We start from the raw sequence: 27117 nt of genomic DNA, 5'->3' as shown, positions 1-27117 counted from the left end.
TTTCTTCCATCAACAGAGCTAGGTAAAAGTATACAAGAATTGGAAAGAATCAAAAAAGCAATTGAGTCAGTCAAGACTGAAGTTGAAGAAGGGCAGAAGAAACTCTCGCAGTATAATTTGCAAGATGAAATACCTAAAAACTCTTTGACATCTAAAACAAATGATGTTAAAGGAAATAAAACTTCCCCAGATGATGATGGTCTGTGTAGCTCTCTTACAAAAGACAAATGTCTTGTAGCTCCAGTCTCGAAGTACTCTAGCAAAGGCTGTCATTTGGTATCCAGTAAATATGTCATTGACCATAGTTGTCCAGCAACTGACCTTGAATATGATCCACTGCTAAATTATTCTGCAGGCCTACTCAGCTCTTCCATAATGAAAGAGCAGGAAAATGAGATACAGCAATTTAAGCGGGTGAAAATGCCTCTTGCTGATTTTCACATGGAGTCTCCAAAAATGTCTCCATGTGGAAATCGGCATGGATCCCCAAAGAAGAGATCAAGAAGCTATTCACCTATCAAGCTTGAAATAAAGCTCCAAGAATCTGATGATGATGATATTCTGGTTATTGATGCTCCACCATTGACTGTCACTAAGAAGCCAAGAATAAGTAGGAGCTTTAAAAACTGGAATAGGGAAGAAAACAAACAAGTTGCTGTAACATGTGCAGAAAATCTGCAGAATAGTAACATAGCAGAAGATCCTCTTAAGTGTATTGAGGAAAAACGAGCAGAAGTTACTGTAACTCTGCAAAAGGATGACAACGCAGATGTAAGCAACCCTGAAAAATCACTGAAAACTCCACCAAAAACTCAAAGTGCATATTTGCCTGATGTGAAAATTAATGCTTTGAAGTCTTTAAATAACCTTTGTGAACAAAGAAAATCGTTTACTGTCTCTAAGGAAAATAATATATCTTCAATTTCTCATATTAAGGCACAGACACAGAAAGAAACTTTGAAGAAAGAAGATCCGAAGAGTGAAATATCAGTGAAAACATCTGTTGAAGAATTGAGTACTAATAAATATAAAAACACACCGACTTGCAAGAGAGAGGCCCAAACTAGCCTGTATTTTGAAGCCAGCTCAAAAGACAAAACTCTGCTAACTGCACAAGGGACTTGTAAAAAATTACCTATAAATATAGGGAAAACTCAGATCATACACGAAAATGGAGAAAATGAAGTGTTGGGAAATGCACCCATTCATCCCAGCACTCCCTTGAATTTGGGTGAGAAAATTTGTCATGATGTAGATCTCTTGTCTAAAAACCGTAGTGGAGAAAGTAATAGTAATACTATGAACACTACCATCCAAGAAAGTGAAATAATTATATTAGATTCTTCTTCAGAAGAAGAGATGGAGTATAGTGAAGAGGATACTGAACTCTCTGAATCAGATGACCCTATAGAGGAATGCCGAAGAATTTTCAATGAGTTTGTTGAAAGTGAAGCACAGAAGCAAGAAATTGCTAAGCAGGTGCAGTACATTTTGTTGTACATCTGCACTTCCCTCCTTCATGGGGATGCAGAGAGAGAAGTGTTCCATACATTCTGTAATACTTTTTACTAGTGTTTTCTCTAATCATATAGATCCACATTTTGGAAAATGTCCACTAATATTGCATGCTCAGATTGGGACACAGGGCCAAATACTCAGAACTGTTGCACAGTCAATCCCAATTCAAGTAATTGGGAGCTTTCCACGCTCAGCAAATTTGAAGATCATACACTAAATGTTTGAGTTGGGCATCCAAAATTAGTGGACACTCTTTAAAACATTTTTGGCAATAGTGTTTTATCTTTTGAAGTGGCCAGATGCAGTGTATGGGAAGTCTAAAATGTGTTAGTCCAAGGGTACGTCTTCACTACCCGCCGTATTGGGATCGATATATCGCGTGTCGTTAAGATGCGATATATCGATCCCCGAACGCGCTCACTGTCGACTCCGGAACCCCACCAGAGCGAGCGGCGGTAGCGCAGTCAACGGGGGAGCCGCGGCCGTCGATCCCGCGCCTTGTGGACCCCAGGTAATTCGATCTAAGATACTTCGACTTAGAGTTGCGTATCTTAGATCGATTTCCCCCCCCCCCTCCAGTGTTGACCAGCCCTTAGTAAGTTTTGGGTTAACTACATAACCTCTTTATTTGATGTTTCTCAAATTTGGTACTTTTACTAAACAGACTGACTTGTAGGAGACTCTGAATTTTGAAAAATCTACTTATGCTATTAAAATTATTTCTAATAATGAAAATATACCATCTTTTTTCATGTGAACATAAAGATGAAGTCCTTGTAGCTTAATCTTGGTGAAGGTATATACTTTAGTTGGTGTAACTTTAGATTGGAAATGTTTGGATTTCTTCTATTAGTTGGAACAGTTGGAAGCCTAACTAGTGAATTATGACATTTAGTCAAAGCTCTGGAACTTCTTAGCAGTTTGTACATTCTGTAGCTAATTAAAGAAAAAACCTGTATTGTCTTTTATTCTTAATTTTAATAGGCTCTTGGAGCTCATGCTGAAGTAGATACATTGGATACCAAGACAAATATGGTTCCTGGGCAGAAGAAAAGAATTGCGCACACTGCAAAATTTGATGTGAGTTTTCTTCTGGGAATTTTTGAGAAATATGCCTATATTATATAAACAAATAATTAGTATTTTTTTACTAATCTTCAACTTAGTTAATTCCTTTTGAGGCTCATTTTAAATGAGGTATGTTAAGCTAAAAGTTGTAGTGAAAACTGTTTACTTGTAAATCCTTTCTTTAACCTCTATAAATTACAATTAACTTTAGCAAACTCCAAGACTACTAGTGACTGAACTGTAGGCCTGCAAATTGAGATGTATATTTTTGCTTCACTGAGCTCTCAAACAGTGAACCTACCACCACAATGACGGTCTTAATATTTTCTTCAATTTTTTCTATGTAGGGTGCCATTGACTCCAGTTGTAATTTTGCTCACAACTTGTTCTAATTTAGGAAAGGGGTGGCCCATTTTGAGCTGGCAGACACGAACGATTCTACCAAACTGTTGCAGTACAAATATACCTAAATGCTGTGTTCATAAGTTCCAATTACAGCATCAACTTGGAAACAGCAGCAAAACTATTTGCAGGGCCCCCAAAATTGCCTCCCCACAGCTCCTGCCTCCTAGACCCTGGGTGGAGGGAGCCCCTGACCACCCCCGAGACCCTCTGCCCCTTATCCAACCCCTCAGCCCCGGCCCAGCACCCTTAACAGGCTGCTTAGAGCAGCGTGTCAGAGCTTTACCGCATTGTATGCGAACCCATGTTATATTGGGGTAGAGGTGTATTATGTTGTATATGGACACTTCTTCTCTCTGTTGAATTGCATTCAAACAATTGCTTAATAATAAACAGTGAGTATAGTTCCACTGAAGGTCATTGGGACTACTCACTTGCTTATTAAGCATGTCCTGAGGCGACAGTTGAAAACGCAACACTTAATTATACTTCATTGAGCTCTTTGACTTATGAATGAACCTCCTTTAGCTGAAAGTGTCCTGATGCACAGTGCATGATCTTTTTTAAAAAGAAGTTGCGTTTTATATACACAGGATGAGCAAGCAGTGCCGTACATTTCTTTTCAACAGTTGTTCTTCTTTTAATTACAAAATATTAAGACATATATTCACATTGTATTATTTGGAATGTTCCTGTTTCTAGAACTAAGATATGCTAGAACTCTTCAGTTGAGGCCTGCATTACAAGACTGGAGGATTTATCCTGCTACTGTTGTCATACCCATTATGGGGAACTGCCTTCAGATGTTAATGATATCAGTCACAGGAGAAACAAAGTTCTGAGCTTGGTTCTTAGTATGAAATGTAAAACATAAAGTACAAATTGGTGTGTGTGGCAGAGGGTCAACATCTAGTCTCTTACTGATTTATAGTCTTCAATACTATGTACTATACTATACACCTAACTCCACTGATAACCTTGAATCAGACTACATTTATGTGTAAAAGGTTAATTATCCTTATCTTCTAGGGATGAAACATACTCTTTTTCACATTTAATCTGATATTCTGCTTGACATCTACTATAAGTATCCCAGACCAACTGTGCCATCTCTCTGTATATAATATATACTTGTGTATATAATTTTTTTTAAATTGAATAGATTCAAATAAAATCCTGTAACTTAACATTTTTCACTCAGTGTGAGTTTGCATATGGATGACTGCAGGGTCAGGCCTTGTTGGTTTAAGGGTGTCTTGTGAGGATTTTGCCAGTATCGTGCATGGTGTTTTTTGCTTTCCGTTTGAGTGGTCATATGCTCTTCACAGGTCTTTATCTGAAGATCATTGGGAAACATATGCAAACTGTGACTTACTGCTTACTTTCACATAGGAGGCATGTTGTGCCTCTTCTCCAAAAACTGCTATTCAGTTTGTATTTAGATGGCCTATAAAATGGTGACTTGAATTTCTAAAGTCCTTTTTTGTTCCAGTCCTAGTATCTTAGAGACTGTTTTCCCCCCACCCCCCATTCTTTACCCTGGTGTTTGATATCAGCTAGGTTACTTTGCAGTTGCTTGGGTGAGTAATGCGGGATTTAAAAAATATATATATAAAAAGACTACAGGGCCTGAACTTCAGCTGGTGTGAATTAGTTGAGCTCCATTGTCTTCAGTGGAGTTGCGTTGACTTATGCCTGCTGAGAATCTGGCCCTATAGCTTGTCTTGTTGGGGGAAAAAAATTCTTTGAGAAGGAATGTAGAAGAGATGGTGGAAGTATATGTTTGGATGCAGTCTTCTCTCATAAAATACATTGTAAATGTATTCTCCTATGACTTCGTTAGCTTGTGAATTTGGAAGTGTATTTTGACAAATGTGCAATTGGTTGAATATTCTAATTTTCATGCCCATTAGGTACAGACCAACAAAGAAATACTTGTGCCTTTTAAGGCACCTCTTCCACAGCAATCTTGTCCTACCAGAATCCTGCAGGCACAGCAACAGGCAGTGCAGATAACAGCTGCTGTTAAAAGTGGACAGGCTTTTGTTGCTGCAACTTCTGGACAGAAGAAAACTGTACCTGTATTGTCAACTACTCAGATTCAAAACGTAGGACCAATGGGTATGATATCTCAATTCACTGTAGGCTTCACGAAGTGGGATAAACCAGGTTTTTTTAATAAATTTTGGTCTTTGGATTACTTTAAAATATTTTGATCAGTTTGTTTTGTTCCAGATGTGAGCGTTCTTAAACATTTTGGATGCCTGAGTGAACCCTTAATTTATTTTATTATTCTAAGTATCCTGGCTGAGTCAACATTTTAATGTCAGTTTACATTAATGCAGTTAGTTTTGTGTTTGATTTTGGGTGAAGTTGTCTCTAAAATGTTTGGAGGCAGTTTTGGGGGGCTGGAATGAAACAACTTTCAACATCTATAATTGTTTCAAGTTACTGCCAAGTATACAGGCTTTCTCAGAAGCCCTAAAGCATGGCAATCACTCGCTTTCTTTCTTATCTATTTGCTTTCCTGAAAGCCTTCCTCTAGTTCAGTAGTTCTCAAACTGTGGGTCAGGATCCCATTTTAATGGGGTCGCTAGGGCCAGTCTTAGACTTGCTGGGGCCCAAGCCTAAGCCCTGCCGCTCAGGGCTGACGCCAGAGCCTGAGGGCTTTAGCCTGGGGCAGTGAGGATCAGGCTCCAGACCCCTTTTCTCCCAGATCATGTAGTGATTTTTGTTGTCAGAAGGGGGGTCTCAATGCAAAGAAGTTTGAGAACCACTGCTCTAGTTTGAAAGAAAATACCAATAACGTAACATTTGTATATCTCTATTCTAATTTTAAAACTATACCTCCTTTAACTCTAATAATTTAATTTTTAAAAGAATGAGTACTCCCTGCCAGTTGTTGTGCTGTTAAAATGTTTGGTTTTTTTAAACATTCTTTCTTTGCTATGTGAAAGTTTTCCTACTTTGAGTGGGTCTATGTGTTCAGTGTTGTCAAATGCCCAAAGTGTGTGTGTGTTTAAAAAAAAATATATAAATTTTTTTCTTAATTTTTCAGCTAGTGATTTTAGGTATTTACTAACAAGGCCTTTGGGCAAAAATATTCCCTAGTGTAATTCTTGACATCAGTGGAGTTATTACATGGATTAATTTAGTACTTTATACGTAGCCTGAAGGCTTTTTGGTTGTACAAGCCTGGCTTTTCAGCTCATTCATTTCAAATGAGCACATGTAACAGAATGTAATTGATGAGTGAGTGTTTCTCATGCTGTATAATTGTCTTCACTTTCTATTCCCTTCAACCATGTAGAAATTGGTGCCAAGAGGATCTATTTAGCAAACTGGTGGGCAGCCTGTCAGGGTAATCTGCTGGCGGGCCACAACACAGTTTGTTGACATCGACCATCCACAGGCACGGCCACCCACAGCTCCCAGTGGCCATGGTTCGCCGTTCCCGGCCAATGGGAGCTGCAGGAAGCGGTGCAGACCGGCTGCTGCTTCCTGTAGCTCCCGTTCGCTGGGAATGGCTAACCGCGACCACTGGGAGCTGTGGGTGGCCGTGCCTGTGGACGGTTGATGTCAACAAACTGTGTCGCGGCCCGCCAGCAGATTATCCTAATGGGCCGCAGGTTGCCCACCACTGATTTAGCGTAATAGCTATAATCCATACACTGCACCTTGGTCTTGGGGCCTATTTCTAAACTTTGTGGATTATTTACTTTTTCTTGTGGTTTGTTCCCCATTTTTGGAGTTAGATTTTACTTACATGCCTCAAAGGTTTGTTCTGGTCTTATATTAGTAAAGCACTTGGAGAATTCAAATGAAAGTTTTATATCAAGTTCTTATAAGTTTACCTGAATAAGTATTTTACTTTACCACCCTGCTGCCCATCACTGTAATATGAGTGCCTTCCACATAAAGTAGATTAGCAAAGTGAAGTTACTGGTGTGCTTTTTGGAATCTCTAGCTATTGTCCTAAAGTTCAGCTAACTTTGAATTTGGTTACCAAAATAAAATTGTAAAGAATGTGTGTCCCATGTGGCAGGGGCGGTGAGTTGTATGGGCCCGTGGTACCCGTGCTCCAGGAATATTCAGAGCACAGGGGCCCAGATCCACCAGTGTTCGGGGCCAGGTCTCTCCCCTGGCACTGCCTGCCACCTAAGCGTGCCTCCCTTGGAGCATCTCCTGGCCCCGCCTGCTGCCCCCGGGCGATTTAAAAGGGCCGGGGGGCCACCACTGGCAGCGCAGCGAGACTAAAGTGACTTCCTGCCTACCTCGCTCTGCGCGGCGTGCCACTCTCGGAAGCGGCCGGCACATCCCTGCGGCCCCTTGGGGAGGGGCGGGGAGTGTCTCTGCATGCTGCCCCTGCCCCGAGCACCAACTCTGCCATTAGAACTGTGGCCAATGGGAGCTGCGGGGGCAGTGGCCGTGGGCTGCGGCACACGGAGACCCCTGCCTAGGAGCTGCTGCCAGAGGGGTGGGAGTTGCCCAAGGTAAGCATCACACCCCTCACCCCCTCCCACACACCTGCCCTAGCCCAGAGTCTGCACCCAAACTCCCTCCCAGAGCCTGCACTCCCTCCTGCATCCAAACTCCTTCCCAGAGCCTTAGGCGGGGGTTGGGGACTTGGACCTGTTCTGGGCACCACCAAAAATTATACAAACCTGCCGCCCCTGCCATTTGGTGAAAGGAGATTGAGCAGTAAAACTTCATTCTTAATGAATAACTATATGTAATAACTACCTTTTGTTGTTTCAGTATGTTTAAATTTGCTTGAAGTTCAACCTGTTGCAACCAGCAGTGGTCAACTGAATGTATTCCTTCAAGGAAATGCTGTAACAGCAATGCCATGCAGACCTTCTAATATTTCAATAAAAAGGATTGCTCCCATGCCTATTAAGGTACTATAATAGTAGTAAATGTTTGGGCAATACTGCAGTTATCAGGAAAAACTCCTATTGATTTTATACAGAGGCTTGCTTGCTAAGTACTGCAGGATATGCAAATATTAAATGTTAACTTTTTTCTGAATATTTCATAATCACATCATACAGTAAGTACTGCTTTCAAGTCCATTTAATAATATGGTGTTATTCTGTGTGGTTACAAGTGGCCAGATTTGAGCAGTATTGTATACTAGCAGAACTGTAGCTCACTCTCCTGCCTTCTCATAACTATCACCCTTCTGCTGAGAAGTTGCAGACATCGGGGCATTGCAGGTGGTTTCTTGTGGGAATAGGTAGCAGTGATTAGGTGTCTGGATATTATTGTTGCATGTTTTACTTACACTAAATACAGCAGACCTTTAATAGAGGTGGTCAGACAGCATGTAGGCAATCCTTTCTTTCAGGAATCTCAGCCAAATCACCAGTGGTAGGTTTCAGGGAGCAACTCTGCCCCAAGAATTTACTATCTTTAAGTAATTTAAGAATTAGAGATTAAGGCAGAGAGCAAAATATCCTGCTGGTAACTGCTCTTCCAAAAAGAGAATCTCACAACTAACAATGCAGCATTTCTTAAAAGGCCGAACAGTGCTTGCACACTAAACTTGTTAAACTGTAATACTATCATCTAACTCCCCCCATGGTAGAATTTCAGATCAACCTAAAGGTAATTAATGATGGTGTTACTGTGTTCCATGGCTTAATTTAGTCTAGTCAGGCCAAATAAAATTATTGTAAAATAGTTATCTTATAGTTGTACTGGCTAGAGTTAAAAAAGACAAGTGCATCTGAAATTATTTGTACATATGATATTGTGACATAACTTAGCAGGTTTGTTGGCATAGAAATGTTTTATCTTATACAAGATCTGAAGGGAATGGCTTCATTCAATAAAGTATTTTTCCTCCTTTAGAAAGCAGAAGTTGAAAGGTTTATAGAAACTCTTTTAATGTGAGTCCAAGTAGTAGTGCTTGGTTGCAGTAGGTTTATAGTGGGTTAGAGCACCTCTGTGCTGTCATCTTGAGCAACCAGATTCTGTGTAGAGTACCGTTGGTCTTGCTTACTTTCAAAGATTCCTCTTTCTTGATTTACTGGCAGAAGGCATGAAAGTTTTTGGGATAAAGTAAAATTCACCTATGGGAGTGTACTTTAAAGCTCTAAGCTTCAGAGTAGGCTAGTTAAATCTACATGCCAAGCAGAACTTCAATAATCAAATTGAGTTTAAATTTAAAAAACCATAACCCAGAGTGAATAAATCAGTACAGTAATAGCATAGTAGCTCAGCATGCCACCACAATAACATCTTTTGTAGGCTATTAAACACAATTTTCAATTAAAACCGCGTACTAGATTGCTTCTTCAGTGTTGCTGAAGCAGTTTGAAATTGATTAAAACATACATTTTGAAGGTTTTAAAGACAAAATTCATTTACACTTCAATGATGGTCTCTCCCAAGTACCAGATTGTTTATGCCTGGTTCTCAAACTTGCTTTTTTGATCTCTCTCAAAACTACTGTCTGGAAGGCATTGTGGCTAACATGTTCTCTAGAAAGAGACTGACAAAATTAGAGGGTGATGAGAGTATCCTTATCTATCTTTCTCTTCTACCAAAACTACTTACTCCTAGATGTTGGTAAATATCATTTAGATGGTGATGATCATTCAGTATCAATACATAAAAGCCAACCAATCTGTGAGAATAAGTGGGACTAAGATTATAAGTAAACAGCTTGCTTAATAGCGACCCTGTTTGGACAAAATTTTAAAATAGGGCATGTTATCACACCAGACTTCTGGATTTGACAGGTTTATCTTCGACTTCTTATTAAACAAAAATTTAAATTCTATTCTGGCAAGCCTTGAGGAATCTTACATCTAATACAAACTCTTTTTTTCTAAATGACAAAGCTCGTAGATCGTACCAAATTAATTAACTCCTGCAGTGTGCCTTCAGTCTGTGTTCTGACTGAAAAATATTTAGACACAGACCAAAAATAGAAACTGTTGACTATTAGATGATAGCTGGAGCTGGTAACTCTTCCTATCTAACCCTGCTTTTTGTTTGCTCTTGACTTTTTGAAACTTTTTTAGCTGAAAATTTTTATACTTCATTCTGGACTAAATAATTTTTTTTTAGTTTGAGTAAAAACTGAATTATTTATATTATTCAGCTCCTTGTTATAACATGTGAACTAAATATTGAATGTTCTCTCTAAGGTTTCTAGTCGGAGAAGGCTTTCTATAATTCCAGAATCTGGATCCAAAGTTCCACATGACACAAGACAACGATATGTCAACTTTTTTGTTGAAGAATATTTGAAAGTTTGTAGAACAGTAAATGAAGCTTTTGATAAGGTTTGTATTGGTTATGAAGAAAAGCTTTAAAGATGTATAACACTTAAACTTTTCAAGTAAATGAACACATGTTGCTTGCTATACATGGTTGTGGGAAAATGTTGAGAAAAGACCCATTAAAATCAAGTATGTGTATAAGCCATTTGAAAATAATCTAGTCATTAGCAGATAAAGACTAGCAATTTACTTCTTCCTTACCCCGTTCATTTCTCTCATGTTGTCCAAGTGTAAAATATACTTTGTTGAAATGCGTGGAAGCTATCATGAAGTAAAACAGTTCCCTTTAAAATATGTCAGCATTTACATCTTTTATGAGAAATTAATACTTTAGTGCCATTCATGTTTGTAGTCACCTGTTTGGCAACAATCCTCATTCAAAAAGAGCCACAATGGTCCAGGTCATTTTTTTTCCCTGGAGATTCTATTATACTGTCCACCCCACCCCAAGTAAATACAAATTTACTCTAGAGATGGGCTCACGGGCACTAGCAGCCTGGGCAACATCTTCAGTGTGATCCAGATTTCTTGATTATTGCAAATTTGAGGGCGTTCTGTGAAGCCGTTCTGCTAGGGTCCCAGGTAAATGTCTGTAATTCCTTGTTTCTGTGCTCCATATTCTCCTAATGTCTTTCCTTTATTCTTAAACTGTTTTATTCTTTCATTTTCCTACCCTGAGGGTTGGTCTTCACTACAGGGAGATTGACACTGCTGCAATCTATGCAGCAGGGGTTGATTTAGTTTAGCGGATCTAATGAAGACCCGCTAAATCAACGGCAGAGCGCTCTCCGGTTGACCCCGATAAGCCACCTCTCTGAGAAGATTAAGGGAAGTTGACCAGAGAGCATCTCCTGTCGACTTACCCCAGGGTCTTCACTGTGCTGCAAGTCGACCTAAGCTATGTCAACTTAGCTGGTGTAGTGTAACTTAGGTCGACTTACCCCGGTAGTGAAGACAAGCCCTTAGTCTCTTACTTATCCCCCTCAATTTGCCACATGTAAAACCAAGGAAAGAAGTAGCTGTTGCCTCTGAGAGACAGGAACAAATTTTTGCTATCAAGTGTTCTCCAAAACAGAAAGCCAGGTTCGCTGCAGCAGGTTCAATCTACAGACCTATCTCATTAGCTCTTCTTTCCTCTTCAGTCAAATTGCTTCATGTCCTTCAACTTCTTCCACTACATGCTTACAGGAGGAAGCTTGGGGAATTTTTCCTAGCCTTAAAAATGTTATAGGAGCTACTGACTTCTTCTGGTATGCTCTGTGGTATTGCTTATATCTGTCCCCAAGTGTCATAGTACTAAACTGCCTTGAAATGGCACATGCAGAATCTACCAGGCAATGATAAAATAAAAACATAAATTAAAGTAAATAATAAAATAAAATAAGACAGATCAGACTTTACTGCTTAGGGCTTCAAAAAATGGGAGTGGAAATAATATCCGCCCTCCAAAAGAAACCGTGACCATTATTTTCCTTCTATGCAAGAAAATCTTCAGACTTTAATGTTACACTAACTGTGTTTCACTTAGTTTTATAATGGTGCTCTTTATATCATTCAATTTCATCTATTTGCAAGACAAGATTCCAGTAATCCCTATCTATAAATTAATATTTAGGATTTATTTAAAATATCACTCTTATTTTCACTCAGAGGTGTGTTTACTTTCAAGGGCCTGACTTAACTTTCTAGTTCCTGAAATGGAGTTTTTTCTAAATATTACTTCCAAATATTTGTACAACTTATTAAAATATGATAGTATATGATTAATGTAGCACTTAAGTGTCTAGGACACTTCAGCTTAGAACTGAAGACATTTTCGACTGCAAAACCTTCTTAGACTCTGACTAACAAAGCTCTGCAAAATGTACAATAAGCTATATGCCCTTAAATTTTGGTCTTACTCTTTTAAATGTAGGCATTGGTAGAAGAAAAAGCAATTTATGATCGTTGTGGCAGTAAAAATATGTATCTGAACATAGCTGTGAACACCCTTAAAAAGCTGAGGGATCAAGGTAGTCTCTCTCCAAATGGTAAGAAATTATGTATGGAAATTGGGGGGAAGAAAGAAGTGATGATGTCTGACACAGATAAAGATCATTCTATTTTGCGTCATTAATGATGATTTTATTTAAATTATGTTGGTGTAAACATGCTTCTAAAAGGTTACCAATGAGATACAATGTTTTAATTCTTAAAGACTTTTTCACTGTAACTGCCACAGGAAGTCTGAAGTTTGGAAGATGAATTTAAAAATCCTTTAAAAGTGTTTTTCTATTTTTAGGGCAGTCTTGTGGTAGCAGATGGACTAATACAACTGGATCTAGAAAATCGGAAGAGAAGAATGGTAAAACAATCTGATAGTTCTTACCTAAAATATGTAACTTCTCCCATTTACATATAAACTGGGGCAACTTTTTTCAACGTGAAATGAATTTTCATTCCTAGTTTCCTGGTCCCATTCCTATTGTTACATTTTAGATAGCCCCAAATGCCACCCATGACCAACATATGACCAACTTCTAAAACAGAATGAGGATGTTATTTTTCAAATCACTGATATTTCTAAAGACAAGGAAAGAATTGAATTTCTATATGAAGCAAGAATGCTTTTCAGAGTTATGGTTTTGCAACCTTTTGTTAGTGTTAAGTAGTAACTTGTTGGAAGTCATTTTAATATCTTACTCTATGTAGGGTTTTGTTTTTTGTTAATTTTGTTTGCTGTCAGAGACATGACAGGTATATAATTTCTGAGAGTGATCAGGTAAACAAACTGTAAAATGATTCAGTATAACTGAAGCAAAACCTTACATGTGCATCTAAGATGTCAAATCATGTTTGTTTTGAAATTCATTGTCTTATCTGCTCTAACCTCTCTTTAAATGCTATTAGATTTTTCAGGGATTGTTCTCTATAGAATTCTAAAAGACTATGTTCTGACTGAGGAACAATTGCATGAGAATGGCTACCCGCAACCAAATCCTGAAAAACCTGGCAGTGCTATATTGGGTAATGGCATTACAAAAACAGCTGTATCTGATGGTAAGTGAATGAAACCAGAATTTGTAAATGTATATCTATAACAGTTGATATGGAAAAACTGATTGCCCCCCCCCCCACACACACACCTTCTTTCTCTTAAACTTACCTTTCTTTTGGTATCTGGTATATATTGTATTGAAATTGGTGTACAATAGTGTTATGTAACTACTTGGGCCCTGATTGTTGCAAACTGTTACAAAATTCTTTAGGTTTTATTCTCAAATAATTCCATTAATGTTAGTAAAACTATTGGTGAGTGAAATTCTTGCCCAGAATTGCATATTCTGTCCACAGTGCAGTATTAGTAAACCAAAAAGGTTCGAGAGTCTTTGACTTAAGTAGTTGGATTAATAAAAGATACTTCAAGAATTTAATTTGTGAGTTTTAAAAAAAGCCTTTCTTAAGAATTTTTTTAAATTCTTATAACTGAAGCATATATCAGAATTATGTCACAGGAATTCATATTATTTTAGTGCTAAAATGTTTTTTGTCATATAACTTGACCAGCCTTGGAAAACTTGTCATAAAAATGTATTTACTTAGCTAGGCAAGTAGTTACTATGAGAGTTTCCTATCACTTCCCTGATAATTGAAAAGGAAGAAGATCTTGTATTGTTTCATTTGTCCAGAGTGAGGAAAGGAGGGCAAGTAGAATTTTTTCAAGGCTGAATTTTAATTAGTCATTGAACTATCATACTACTTTCAGCTTCCAAAAGAGTATGTTGTAGATGTGGAGAAATATACACTGTTACTGCTTCAGGAAAGCACATTCGTAAAGAAGAATGCAACTACCATTCTGGTAGAGTACTAAGACAAAAAGGTTAGTATAGTTCGTGTTCACTCTTGTTCACGATTTAAGCCACTATCAAAAATCATTTAAAAGAACTTTTTAATTGCTAATGTTTTATATTACAATCTTGTTTACCACCTTGAAGTGTGCTTGGATTGGGATGCAGATAAAACTAGAAATATCTGCTGTGCCCTGGGGATTGTGGATACCTAGCAACATATCAGATGTCCATGTGTAAGAAGCCTGGGTTCTACTGACCTAGACACACCATCATGGAGTCAAGTACAGGTGCATTAAAACATGTCCCTTGCTTGAGGAAAGTAAAACAAGTACTGATTTGTTTCAGTTGTTTGACTGCTTTTTGAATTTTCCTTTAACTTTTATGGCAGTTCCTGGTGGCTTGGAAACACGATATAGCTGTTGTGAAGGAGTAGTTGGGTCTCCTGGATGCCAGGTTGCAAAGGTAGGAACATGTTACTAGCAGGCTTCTCAGACTTTTTCACAGTGGGGATCACATCTTAAGAAACAGTGTCTCAAGGACCCACTTCCCTTTCCAATACAATAGCAGGGGCTGTATACTTATGATCACAAAATAGCCCTGTGGCTATTTTCATGGAAATGAAATAGGAAAGTAATTGTATTGTTTCAACTATTTCTAATATAATTAGGGTTGTTTTTCCAAAAAGAATCGCATCTAATTTTGCTTATTTTTGTGTGTCCTTTTCCTCCATTCATTTCTCTCTTCAGGAAAAAAGAGAGCCAGCACCTTGTGACCAGCCAGTTACCCATGGCCCACCAGTTGTCATAGATGTGAAGTTTATGAAGCACTATCTTTACAGAAACTTGGGTTTCTGTATTAAGATTTAGTAGGTTGAGTGGAGAATGTTAAATAAAAGGCTCTCCTGTTTAACTCTAGTTAGTCTGTATCAAAGAACTTACACTCTCAGCAATTGAATAACACCTGGTCTACACTTAAAATGTAGGTTGACAGACTTGCGTTGTTCAGAGGTATGAAAAATCTACGCCACTGAACGAAATAGCTATGCTAATCTAACCACCCAGTGTAGATGCAGCTAGGTCAATGGAAAAATGTTTCCCTTGATCTGGCTACATTTGGATGGGGAGATGGTGGCCATACACTGATATTAAAAACCCCTTCCATCAGCATAGACTGTACCTCTATAACTATGGGGTTATGCTGGCATAGCAATAAGACACTTATTAATCACATTTTAATGCTAATGGAAACTTCACAGCTCCATGTCCATGATGGCCGAAAGGAGAACCTGGAAGGCTTTGTGAAGACATTTATCAAACTAACTCCAGCTGATGGAAATCATGGTGTGTTTGCACTCGACTGTGAGATGGTACGGTTAACTTTAGGCTTCTTGAAATATTCAGCTCAAACCAAACATTTGTCAGCTACTTTTGAATGTTGCTTCATAGGAAATACTGTGTATCATTTTGTTCTAGGAATAAAAAGTGGTGGAATGGGATTTCATTAAGATTTAGGCTGAACTGGATGCAGCCTAAATCTTATCTATGAAGAATGATACAGAATTGGAGGCTGTTTAGTATTAGCAAAATAAAACGTGACTGCTGTTATCACATCCAGAGACTGCTCCTTAAGGGAAGATCGAGATGTAATCAATATAGAGAAACTGAACAGTTGCGGCAATCTGTGTTGTTGGTGTGTTTTTTTTTTTTTTTTTTTTTTTGGAAGAGAAACAAAACTACTTAAATGTGGTTGCAGGAAAGGGTAGGTAACACAATTATTTGGACTCCACAGTACCTGTGTGGTTCTTTCATGTTACATATCTTGTATAAAGAGCAAAAGGCACAGAGGTGACACATTCTAAATTCTCATTTAACACTTGTTTTGTTTTTCTTTTAGTGTTACACAACACAAGGGCTGGAACTTACTAGAGTGACAGTGGTTGATTCAAACCTACAGGTTGCCTATGATACACTTGTTAAACCAGATAATGAAATCATAGACTATAATACTAGGTATGCATATCTTTTAAAAAAAACTGTAACATTTGAAGATGTTAGTGCCTTAATTCACGAACTGTTGATTTTAATTCAATAAAAACTCAGTTCAGAGAAGTTAGTATATATTTTCTATATTTACTTTTTTAAACTTTCTTCTGCCTATTGGAGGTAACTTTGGATACAAAACAATTGGCTACCCTCTTTAAGTTAAATGAAAAACTCTTTTCTACATTATGTAAATTTTCCCTGTTTCTCCCCAAATGAATAGTTGCATTTTCATGTGACTTTACTTACAAATCTAGAGATGTTGGTGTTTGTGATCCCTGTCTGAAGCATCTCAACTTTAAATAACAAACTTAAAAACTTACTGGAATAAGATTTGATGAAATGTGGCTGCTATTAATGCAGATTCTGTACATGTCCTATCTCCCTGTCAGTCAGGCAAGAGGTATCCATCCTGGATGTAAATGTTTTTTGGCTTCAACCTCCTCAGGATCCTCATGCATTCCGTTCTGAAGTCTTGATTTCTGCCTTTGCTGAAGTAGCAGCAAATGTCTTAAGGCAAGGCAACCTTTTTAGAGGCTTTTGCTTTTTACCTGCTCTGATTCACTATCAAAGAGGAGGAGGAGGAAGAAGCCCAGCAAATGCCAAGTCTGTGGTTTTTGCCTCAATCTGTCAATAGCGGGACCTGTGTCCTTGCAGTCCCCCAAATCCTCCTTCATTCTAGGCTTACGTGGACAATCTGCAGCCAGCTGTCACAGTAGTTTTTCTGAAAGCGGGGCCAAAGCCAGTAACCTCATTATCCTGACACCTATGCTGGAGAGGAGAATAAAAATTGGTCTACTGTCAGAGTTCAGTGTTCTACGTTTAACTCTACCCAGTATTGGAATTTGAATGCTACAAAAAGGAATCCAGAGACTACCTCTTCCCACTGTTGTTCACTTGCTATATTTCTCACTTACTGAAGCTCTTTTAAATCTATCTTAGATTTTCTGGAGTGACAGAAGAGGACTTGAAGAACACATCATCATCTATTCGGGATGTGCAGGCAATATTGCTAAACTTGTTCAGTGCAGATACTATTTTAATTGGACACAGCTTAGAAAATGATTTATTTGCTCTTAAGGTAAAACATTTAAGCATTAGTTCTATGAATTTCTACAAGATTTTTTGAAACCTGTGCTGTCACTAACTTTAACTTCAAAGCAACTGGTCTTCAGGAGAATATCTTTAGAATAGAACTGAACTTATTGCAGGATATAATGGTGCCCAGTTAAAGTAATGAAATAGGGAATAAAAGTTAAGATTTTGGCAGATTAATTTGTCAGCATGCTGTGGTTCATCATATATATTATGACAGAGATGAAATGAATAGCTTTCATATACTTAGATACAGAATAGAAAAAGGTATCAATACATAGATACAACACAAGCAAGCAAACGTCAATGAAAATTTCACTTTTCCTTTTGATTTTTTTTTTTTGTGCTTTTAACTATGCAGTTTTACATCATCCTTGCATTATATTTTCCTTGATATTAAATGGGGGGGAAAGAAATCTGCCACTATTTGTCTTTTTAGCATAAACTCTAATGAATTCACCAACTGCTTATAATTGCTTTAAAACAGTCGGTGTACATTTAAATAATTGAGCATGTATTTGTACTGAATCACTGCTGAAGCAAGCATCGTTAAACACAAAACTTCTTGTTGCATGTATTCAGTACTCAGGTTTCTAACAGTCAGAATTTATTGGACTGACACTAGTTATTTTTAAACCTGTGAAAGGCACTAGTGCTCAATGGAAGATTTCAGCCAAATGTAAAAAAGAACCAAGCATTTGGCAATCCTAGTAGGGAGTCACTGCCATTGATTAATATTCAGAAGCTACAATAATGAATTTTTTTCATACAACATATGAACGTATCAGGGTGCTTTTCATATAGTTTTCAGGCAAGAATAAAAAGTGGTAAAATATTAGCTTGTGGCCTAAAAATAGTTGATAGTTGTTGACTGTACATCAAATTAACAAACTTCTAGATCGTGGAAGTAATATACATAACACTTTTCAGAACATATAAAGACAGCCCCTGCCCTTAAGAATTTACAATCTAATAAGACCAGATAAAACAGAACAGGAATAGTATGAAGAAATCAAGGGTGAAACCAGTTGAAGGAAGTGGGTTATAAAAAGGGACTTAAAGGTGACAGAGGTAGTGCTTTAACCATGAGATAATTTTTAACAATTTTATTTTATTAAAGGAAAAATGTAATTGGACTTGTGATCATGGATGTACTTAACACAGACCACTGCAATTTTTTTTAACAGCTGATTCATAACACTGTTGTGGACACAGCAGTGGTGTTTCCTCATCGGCTAGGCTTGCCTCATAAAAGAGCACTTAGAAATCTAATGGCTGATTACCTCAGACGAATTATTCAAGATGATGGTAGGCGCTTATTTTAGTTTCTATATAAGCCATTGGTGATTTGCATAATAAAAGGAAAAGTACCAAGCAACAGCCAATCTAATAGTACGGTTGTTGCTGTTTAAAAACTTGCTAACTTTGTCTTAGGTGAAATTACATCGGTATTTGCAGTGTTCATTGTAGTATATACATAAAATACTGCAAGTGTAGATGTGGAAGTATTTAAGGCAAAATTGTCACCCTTTAACTTGCCAACTATCTTTTTGTGTGTGGGAATGATGCTCTTAATTTCACTAATTAAGGTATAGAATCTTGTGTAAGATTGCATTTTACATTGGTTGCACTTTAACATTTCTTCACATTTGAGACTCTCTTCTCCATTTTCTCTCCCATGAGTAAAGTGAGTAATATCTCTCAAAGCGGAATTAACTTTCAAAGTGCAACTTGTGTACCTATGTTTCAGCCATTTTCATTTATGCACATGTCAATTATTTTGGAGGATTACTTTTAGTCCAATTTTCAAATGCAATATTCAGTAATTTTTTAATATTTTTTATCTCCTAAAGACAAAAGTTCTAATTGTGACTTCAGTTTTTTAAATAAAATTCTTTATACAAAACCGATGTATGTATCAAATGTATAGAAACATATGAGCAAGGAAATCATGCTGTCTACAAGTAGCACTAAAAGGGGGAAAACCAATTTGAGGGAGTCAAAAAAATAAATGTCTGAGAATCAAAATGGAAAACGTAATGGGTTATGGCTGATAAATATTTTACATGCATATTTTAAACACACATTCACACATGCTAGCTAGAGACATTTTTTGTTTTTTGTTAGGATACAAAATACCATCCTTAAAATTTCATTGGATTTCAGTTTTAAAATCATAAAAATGAATTGCTCAGTTGGGCTTAAAAGAAAAATCAGTAAAACTTCATACACAGTATATATGTACAATTACTTCTATAGACTAAAATGAGACATGCTGTACATTAGTCATCTGATTGAAAGCACTATTTTAATGAGTTCCCAGACACACACTTTTTTTGAGTTTTAGGGGGAAAAATGGAAACTGCCCGCAGTACTTCAGATTACCACTTCTGTATTTAGCTCTTTGTTAACACAGTTCTTCAAATAGTGTCTTTATCAATAATCGGTTCTCATTTTCAGAATGCTTCTATTTGCTGTATGGCAGTCCAATTGAATGAGACATAAGGATGTTTGGGGAGGAAAAGGGGCAAAAAGGGGATTCCAAGGAAGAGCAGGCACAACCTTTAAGCTGCAACATTGCATGGAAGCTGCACAGCTGGCCTGTATTTCAAATGAGTAGAACCATTATGTGCAAGATTTTTGGTATCATCTGGAGCCAATAGTGTACCTTCTTAAAAATAAACTGTGAAGAATCTCATTTATCTTAACCTGCATTTTTTCCCAGAGTAATTGTTTGACTCTGAATCTTTATTAATCTGCCATAGGAGTTGATAACAGTTGAGGGCAATGAAAATGGATGTCATTAGGGCTACTAAATGTAAGGCTTATGTATACAGTTTTCCTTTTTTAAAATATAATTACACTGAAACATTTTTGGCTAAACTAATTGGGCCAAAAGTTTTGAACCTATACAAGTTTTGAACACAACTTGTATCTGAATGCATTTGCACTCAAACTCCAGGTCTACGAGGCTCCTAATTGGCAACTGTCTATGATCATGTGGTCTAGATGATTAGTTGAAGGCTTTCTTTCAATAAACATTTAGTTTGTGTAAAGATAAATATTCTCCAAAGACACCCTTGTTCTGTGATCTTACATTCCTTGGCTTCTAAATTCTACATATTACACAAGTTTAAATTATGAAATTGTTGTTAGGCATAGTTTCCTTGAAACTTAGAATTTCTGTGGTGCCTACAAAATGTGAATCAATACCTAATATTAATAGGCTTTTTAATAATAGCTAATCAAACAGAAAACGTCCGCACATAATTAACCAAAGTAATGGCATGATCTTGTTGCTTTTACATGACTCCTTCACCTGAATCCCTTCCTACTATTATGTCCACTCTGTCATGCCCAGTGTTAGATTATAAGCACTTCAGGGGCAGGGAACATGTCCGATATGAGGTGCCTAGCATGCTTTTTGGTACTGTAAAACAAGTGGTGGTGTCCAGAGCTAATGTGGAAATGTTCAGTCATATTCTGAACTACTTTCTTTGTAGTCAACAATATTTGTCTTCCATTTAATAGTTTTAATCAGTAAAGTCATTTAAAAAATAAGTATTCTACTTTTGATCTCTCTAAGCAAATATCTGATAGAAGATGACTTGTACCTTTTGAACTTCTGTGTTTGAATCTTTCTTGGCTACTGCTTTGTCTTAGAGCTTTGTAATTACAGAGGTACGGTAGCATCTCTACATTAAGCTTGGATTCAGTTTTTCACTTAAAGCAGAGATTCAGAGAATGCAGAATAGTCTCTCTTCCCCAAAATGGCAGGACACAATCTGTAGGTGATGTTTGACCTTCTGGGAATTTTCAACTAAATCTGTTAAATTGGATTTAAATCAAACTTTCTAAAAATGGAAACTAAGTGTTTTCTCTAGTGTTTGTTGGGGTGTTTTTGTGCAGGGTGGAGAGGGGAACTCTTTTAGCGAACAGTTGTGTTATCACCTAAACGCATTACAAACCTTCCTAGAACATACATTTTAAAGAAATGTACATCTAATTAAGATATTGAGACCTCATTCTCATATATAAATTAGGTAAATGATGCATTTACAAGGGTTCTTCACTTTCAGATCTCGGTCTCCAAGTTTTTAAGTGTATCAACATCCTGGCTAAAGGTAGTTCTGAATGTCTGAGAATTTCAGTAATAGTCAATAAATATGTAATTAAACAGGTAACCAGCAATGCAGACTTTTATACCAACAAAGCTAGAAAATGGTCAGAACTAAATTCATGAAGTTAAAGCCTCCTGTTTGCTTTCTGATGGAAGAAGCTTGCCATATGATGAAGACAACTTTAAATGTTTTTGTGTAGGATACAAAAGGTCTTTGAAAGGCCTCCATATTATGATATAGGAATTTGTTTGGAGATGACACAGTACTTAATACAACATATTAAGTAATTACAGAACAGGTACTTTGTTGTATTTTATTATCTTAACTTGTGCAAATTATAGTTCTTCCAATGAATCTGGAAAGTACAATATTCAGGATTCAATACCTCTATTGTTGGGCCCTGCTTCCTTTGAGTTAATGGAAATTTTGCCACTTCAGTGAGTTGAGCAGATGCTATGCAAAAAGAAACTAGCTCATGTTCTTAAATGGTATTAACACCTTTTGTTTGTACTTGTATCACTCTTCCCTATAGATGTAGTTTCTATATGGTATATGTGATGGCACCAAATTCTATTTTAAAAAAAAAAAGTTGTTTAAAGCTTGTTTCTAGCCTTTGAACACGGCTATTTTATATGGTGGCTTATTTTAATAGCTTCTGGGCTAGTTGTTCTGTTGTCTATAAATCTTGCATATCTCATGAAGCAGAACACCAAACAGTTCTGTCTGCTTTGAACAACATCCCCCATCAACCACCTCACCTTATGCTACCAGATGGAAATGCCCACCATTAGCTCAAAGACAAGGAAAAAGAATGGCTGCCTGCAGGTTCTGAAGGACAAATGGGAAATGAGTTCTGCAGGTTTAAATGCTTCAAGGAAGACTGGAAAAGGAATAGATTTTACAGCCTCCTAAACTTTCTGAAATCTTACTGCCAGCCACTGGAGATGCATCTCTATTTTTTTTAATGTTAATGACAAAACAGGCATGAACAACTTTTATTTAAGTCAATAGGAGCTGCAAATGTGTAACTGGAGGGGAAAAATCGTTTCACCCCAGATTATTCTATAAAATTTAAAAGGAACTTCTATTTTTAGATTTGGCTCTAGCTATTGTCCAAGTTCAGTTTTCCCAGCAGGACGTTCTATCAGGTGGTCTCACTCCTAAGGCCAGGTGTTGAACTTCTCATTCTGTGTGGGGCAGAGGCAGATATGTCTAGTTTTACTATAAAAGCAGTGCATTACTATCCTGCCTTCCCAGCTGGATGTTTTCATTTTAAAGTAGACTTGCAAAAACATAAATTAATTGACCTGTGCAATGAGACAGTCAGGATATAATAGATGCATGTGGACTGATGAATGCCAGCCGTGATCATTTTTCCTATGTAGGGTACCTGCCAAACATTTTCCTGTTCTACTAAAATCATGGATAAGTGCACCTGACAGATGGTCAGGGAATGCTAACTTCAATTGCTACTCCATATGAGGTAGTTCTACCATTTCTTAGTGAAATATCAATAAAAATGAGTATTTATACCTATTACTGCTGAAGTTTGGTACTCCTTATATGTTGCTATGGCAGTACTTTTGCAAATTCCTGTCATATCAGTCTAAATACTGAATTTCAACTTTGTCATCTGTTTCCTGCAAGATATTCAGGTTGGTCCTAATGTTTGATAGGATGTGTGTGAACAACACTGGAGCCATAACAAACTGCATATGGAAAAGTGTTACATAGTTAGTAACAAGCAAACTTACCTTGCAATTTTTTTCAAGGCTGCATACTTAAGACAATTGATCTTTCAATGATATTTTCTTGTTTCTTTACTTTATCTCACAAATGATGGGCAAATAAGTGTCTGACATAGATCATGCGACTAATCTGCTCACCCTCCGTTATTGTCCCTCCAGCTTCCCATTCCTGAATTAATTTTACTGCTGTACGCCAGTTATGTTATTCTGCAACACCACCTTTTTTGTGGGATTTTTTTCTTTTCTTCTTCTGTTTCTCTTCCTTCCACTGCGTCTCATCCATCCTCTATTTTTTCATGTCACTAAATTAGTTTTAAATGCAATACCTGTATACGCAGTACGCTCATAGATGTCCTAGGTTCATGTAAATATTGTTTGGTATGTTGCTGGTTTTCCATCCTATAGTTCACTAGCCAGTAGTGAAGCCGGGCTCTTTGCATCAGTCAGTTCTAGAATAATTGACTTTTCTGAAAGCTATGTTCTTTTCCTCTTTTGTATCTTTTTGTGATGGACACTATCTAATGGGAAAATGTTTACTACTTTTTAAATATGAATCTATTTTGTTCCTTCCTAGTTGGTGGCCATGATTCTAGTGAAGATGCTGCTGCTTGTATGGAACTGATGCTTTGGAAAGTAAAGGAGGATACTAAGGGCAGAAAATGGTGATTTTCTTCAAGAACAGCATAATCAACATGAAGCGACTTCCGTTTCTATAATATTTCAACATTAATCACTTTTAGTGTGTGTTGCAGTCAGTGGGGTGCTTCCACAAAAACATTACTAATAGTGCCAGTGTAAAAGTGCATCAACCCCCCTGTAACTAAGTACACTCCACTGAATATTCAATGTAAACAGTCTGTAAGGATTTTTGTACAAGAATTATTTAATGTTGGATGTTTGCTATTAAGTGTATAATTTTTGTTCAGTGTAAAAATGTGGTTAGTTGGAGGGGTTGGTTTTGTACCTACTACTTAACAGCTTTGCACTGCTGATGATCTAAACAGTAAGAAACAAGAACTTGGTTTTTCTACTTTTAAAACTTGTACCAAATTATCTTACAATACAAAACAAAGAACTAATTTGCCTGACCCCCTTTAAGGTGCCACTGCTGCTGTCTGCAAATCACACCTGGAAAGTCAATTTCTCTCCTACTTCTCTTCTCTCCCCCTCCTCCATCAAAGAGTGGTGTAGAAAAACAAAGTGGAGAAACACTACAATCTTCTCACCTATGTCAGTTTTCCCCAAGAAATGTATATGTTACAAAGTAAAATACAGCTAAACCAGAAAGTAGAAGTTAGGCTAGCTGTTCTCTGTACTCTTGTTTACGGAGACCCTAATGATTTATATCTTTTATTTTGACCTGTTTTTGTTAAACTTACTTTGTAAAGGTGTTTTGGTTGGGTCATTTTTTTATTTTATTTAAATGAAGAATAGTTAAAAAGCAATAAGCTGTCGGTTACAATCATCAACCTAAAGAAAAAAATCCAAATTAAAGGTGTTACTGTTTACTGCAAAGGAAATGTTGGCCACTTATTTCTTACAAAGCTACAATGTTTTTCTTCCTAGACCCATATGTGCTTCTGTAATCTGATCCATAGTTTATGCTGTAGCACTAGCTAAAGATTTTGGAAGTGGTAATGCACAAAATATGAAACTTGTGCAATCTATGTGATTTGATTTCTCTTGTGGAAGAGAGCAGCTAGAGTGCATTGAAATCCTTCCAATATTCTAGCTCAACCTGGATACGTGTGTCATGTAGAGTGCAATTTTACTTATGTACTCCCTTGTTAATGAAATAATGTACAGGAAAAAATGACACCAAACCTGGAGGTGCTGGTGCAGGGAGGGTGGAGTAAACAACTTTATTCCAAATCAGTACCAGGTTAAGCACCTGCTAGAAATAACCATGTGGTGGAATGCTATGCAACTGTACACCCTGACAAAGGGTGCTTTGCACAAAGTACACTTAGCTAATGAAAACATGGGAGGTTGCCTGTAGAAGAGCCCAATTTCATTATTCCCCTTTCAGGGCTGCGTCATTTCGTCACATAGATTGTATTAGAAGTTAAGCTTGACCTTCTAAATTAGGAGACCTATACTACTACCAAGATGGAGGTGGTTGTTTTTTTTTTCTTTCAAATATCAACTTTCCATGACTTGGAATGGGTGCTTGCCCCATCCAAAAGGAACTAGTTACCTCTGAAAAGGCCACAGCTAGCACTAATCAACCTTTTGTTTGCAGAACTCACAAATAGCAAAGACACAGGTGCCAAAAATCTTTCTATCACAGCAAAGTAGTACAAAACTTTCTCTAAAAATGACCTGAAATAGGGCTGTATCTAAAAACTCTGCTCAGGGGTGTGTTATTGTTTGCGGAGAGGGAGACTGCAGTGAAAGGGGGATGTTTGTTTTGGGTTTTTTTTAATTGGTGGTTGGTTGAGCCGGCCAAGGACACAAAATGTTTAATCCAAACTTCTCCGCCCCAGGAAGAAGGCTGAATGCAAACATGGTTAAAAAACAATCATTATATAAGTTAATATACACATAGCTCTGAAATTTGTCTTGGACATGTGATTAACTTATAAAACGTGATGGTGTATGTACAGAGCTATGGCTGTATGTTTACATATAGCTACATAAAGACTGTTTTAACAGGCAGCCTGTGGAATGATGTAGCCATCATACCATCTAATGGGGTAGCTACAAATGCAGGCCCCCTGAGTGTCCCCAGTCTGGAATAAAGTACCTCTTTAGGGTCTTGTGGGGGGCACGCTCACTCCAGCATCAGGCCTGTAGTGCTAGAGTCCTTTGCAGAACTCGGGGAGGGGCGGGGCGGGGTGAGGGAGGTCTTAACATTTTGATTAAACTAATCATATTTTACAATAAAGTGTTAACTTGCATGATTATGGCTTGACCAGGTACTTTCATACACTGATATAAATGTTTAGGGGGTTGTTTGTTTTTTGGGGTGCGGGGAGGAAAGGGGACATGTGGTTCCTCGATCATGTCACTTTAAAGTCTCTTCCCCCCACCAGGTTTCATATAGTTGTCCTTGATATATCTGGGAATACGAGAATCTGTCTAGGTTTTGCATTTACAAGGCATTTTGAAAAAGTAAATGGATGCCACTCCTCCCTCCCGACCAATTGCAAATTTGTGCCCCCAAAATGTACGATGTAAATAGCATCACACATAGGTGCCTTAACAAGCCAACTGGTGTGCAGAGTGTGACCCTGAGGTAGGGGTATTGGTCTGTTATAATTTGTCTGAACAGCTCGAACATTCTTCAGTAATTATTTTTAAAAATATTACAGCTGTGACATTATATAAACTGATCTGCACTTTTGCCCACAGTTTGCCTAATCTCATTTTTGCCGTCTCACGCACATATATACAGGCACAGAGATGTGTTTTAGATCTATTTTCTTTACAAGTGGTAGAACTTTGTTTTCCTGTAGTAAACGAAAAAGCCTTTACAGCCCCTCCCGCCGCCATGCCATTCCTCCCAGTAGTTTTTCCCTTTAAAGCTTGGCTTCTCTATGCACTACCAGAAAAGTCCAATGAACCAAGAGGAATCGGTATACAGAGACCATGGCAATGGGACTGCAAAGAAATAGCTAATTAGATTAGGGTCACAGAGAGATGCTCATGTAGTTAAAGCGCTAACATGGGACCCAGGAGCGAGCCGTAGATTCAATTTTCAGATCTTGCTCTATGGCCTTTCCCCTTCTATCTGTAAAATGGCCTGATAATTTTTTAAAAAAGAACAGGAGTACTTGTGGCACCTTAGAGACTAACAAATTTAAATTTGTTAGTCTCTAGGGTGCCACAAGTACTCCTGTTCTTTTTGCGGATACAGACTAACACGGCTGCTACTCTGAAACCTGATAATTTTTTGGCTCTCTTGTGACATTGTCTGATTAAAATAGGACCAGATAGCTCATTGTTGCAACCACTGTTATATATTTGCAGTGAATCTTGTACAAAGGTTGTCAAGTGAG

General features: G+C 37.5%; 1 protein-coding gene across 1 annotated transcript; it reads left to right on the top strand.

The window, feature by feature from the left end:
- LOC112115999 (RNA exonuclease 1 homolog) lies at positions 1–24146 on the top strand (the record flags this gene model as incomplete). Its single annotated transcript, XM_024213260.2, has 15 exons — positions 1–1479; positions 2503–2598; positions 4902–5109; positions 7747–7889; positions 10149–10286; positions 12199–12313; positions 12565–12627; positions 13173–13322; positions 14029–14142; positions 14502–14575; positions 15369–15479; positions 16007–16122; positions 17095–17233; positions 18435–18555; positions 23691–24146. Coding segments are annotated over 15 exons (3159 nt in total), but the record flags the coding sequence as incomplete, so codon positions are not given.
- Positions 24147–27117: the final 2971 nt, after the last annotated feature.

The sequence above is a fragment of the Terrapene carolina genome, unplaced genomic scaffold (genome assembly GCF_002925995.2).
Source record: "Terrapene carolina triunguis isolate 2854851 unplaced genomic scaffold, T_m_triunguis-2.0 Scaffold35022, whole genome shotgun sequence".
Taxonomy (NCBI): domain Eukaryota; kingdom Metazoa; phylum Chordata; order Testudines; family Emydidae; genus Terrapene; species Terrapene triunguis.
Note: the sequence above shows the minus strand (reverse complement) of the source record. Positions and strands in the feature narration are given on the sequence as shown.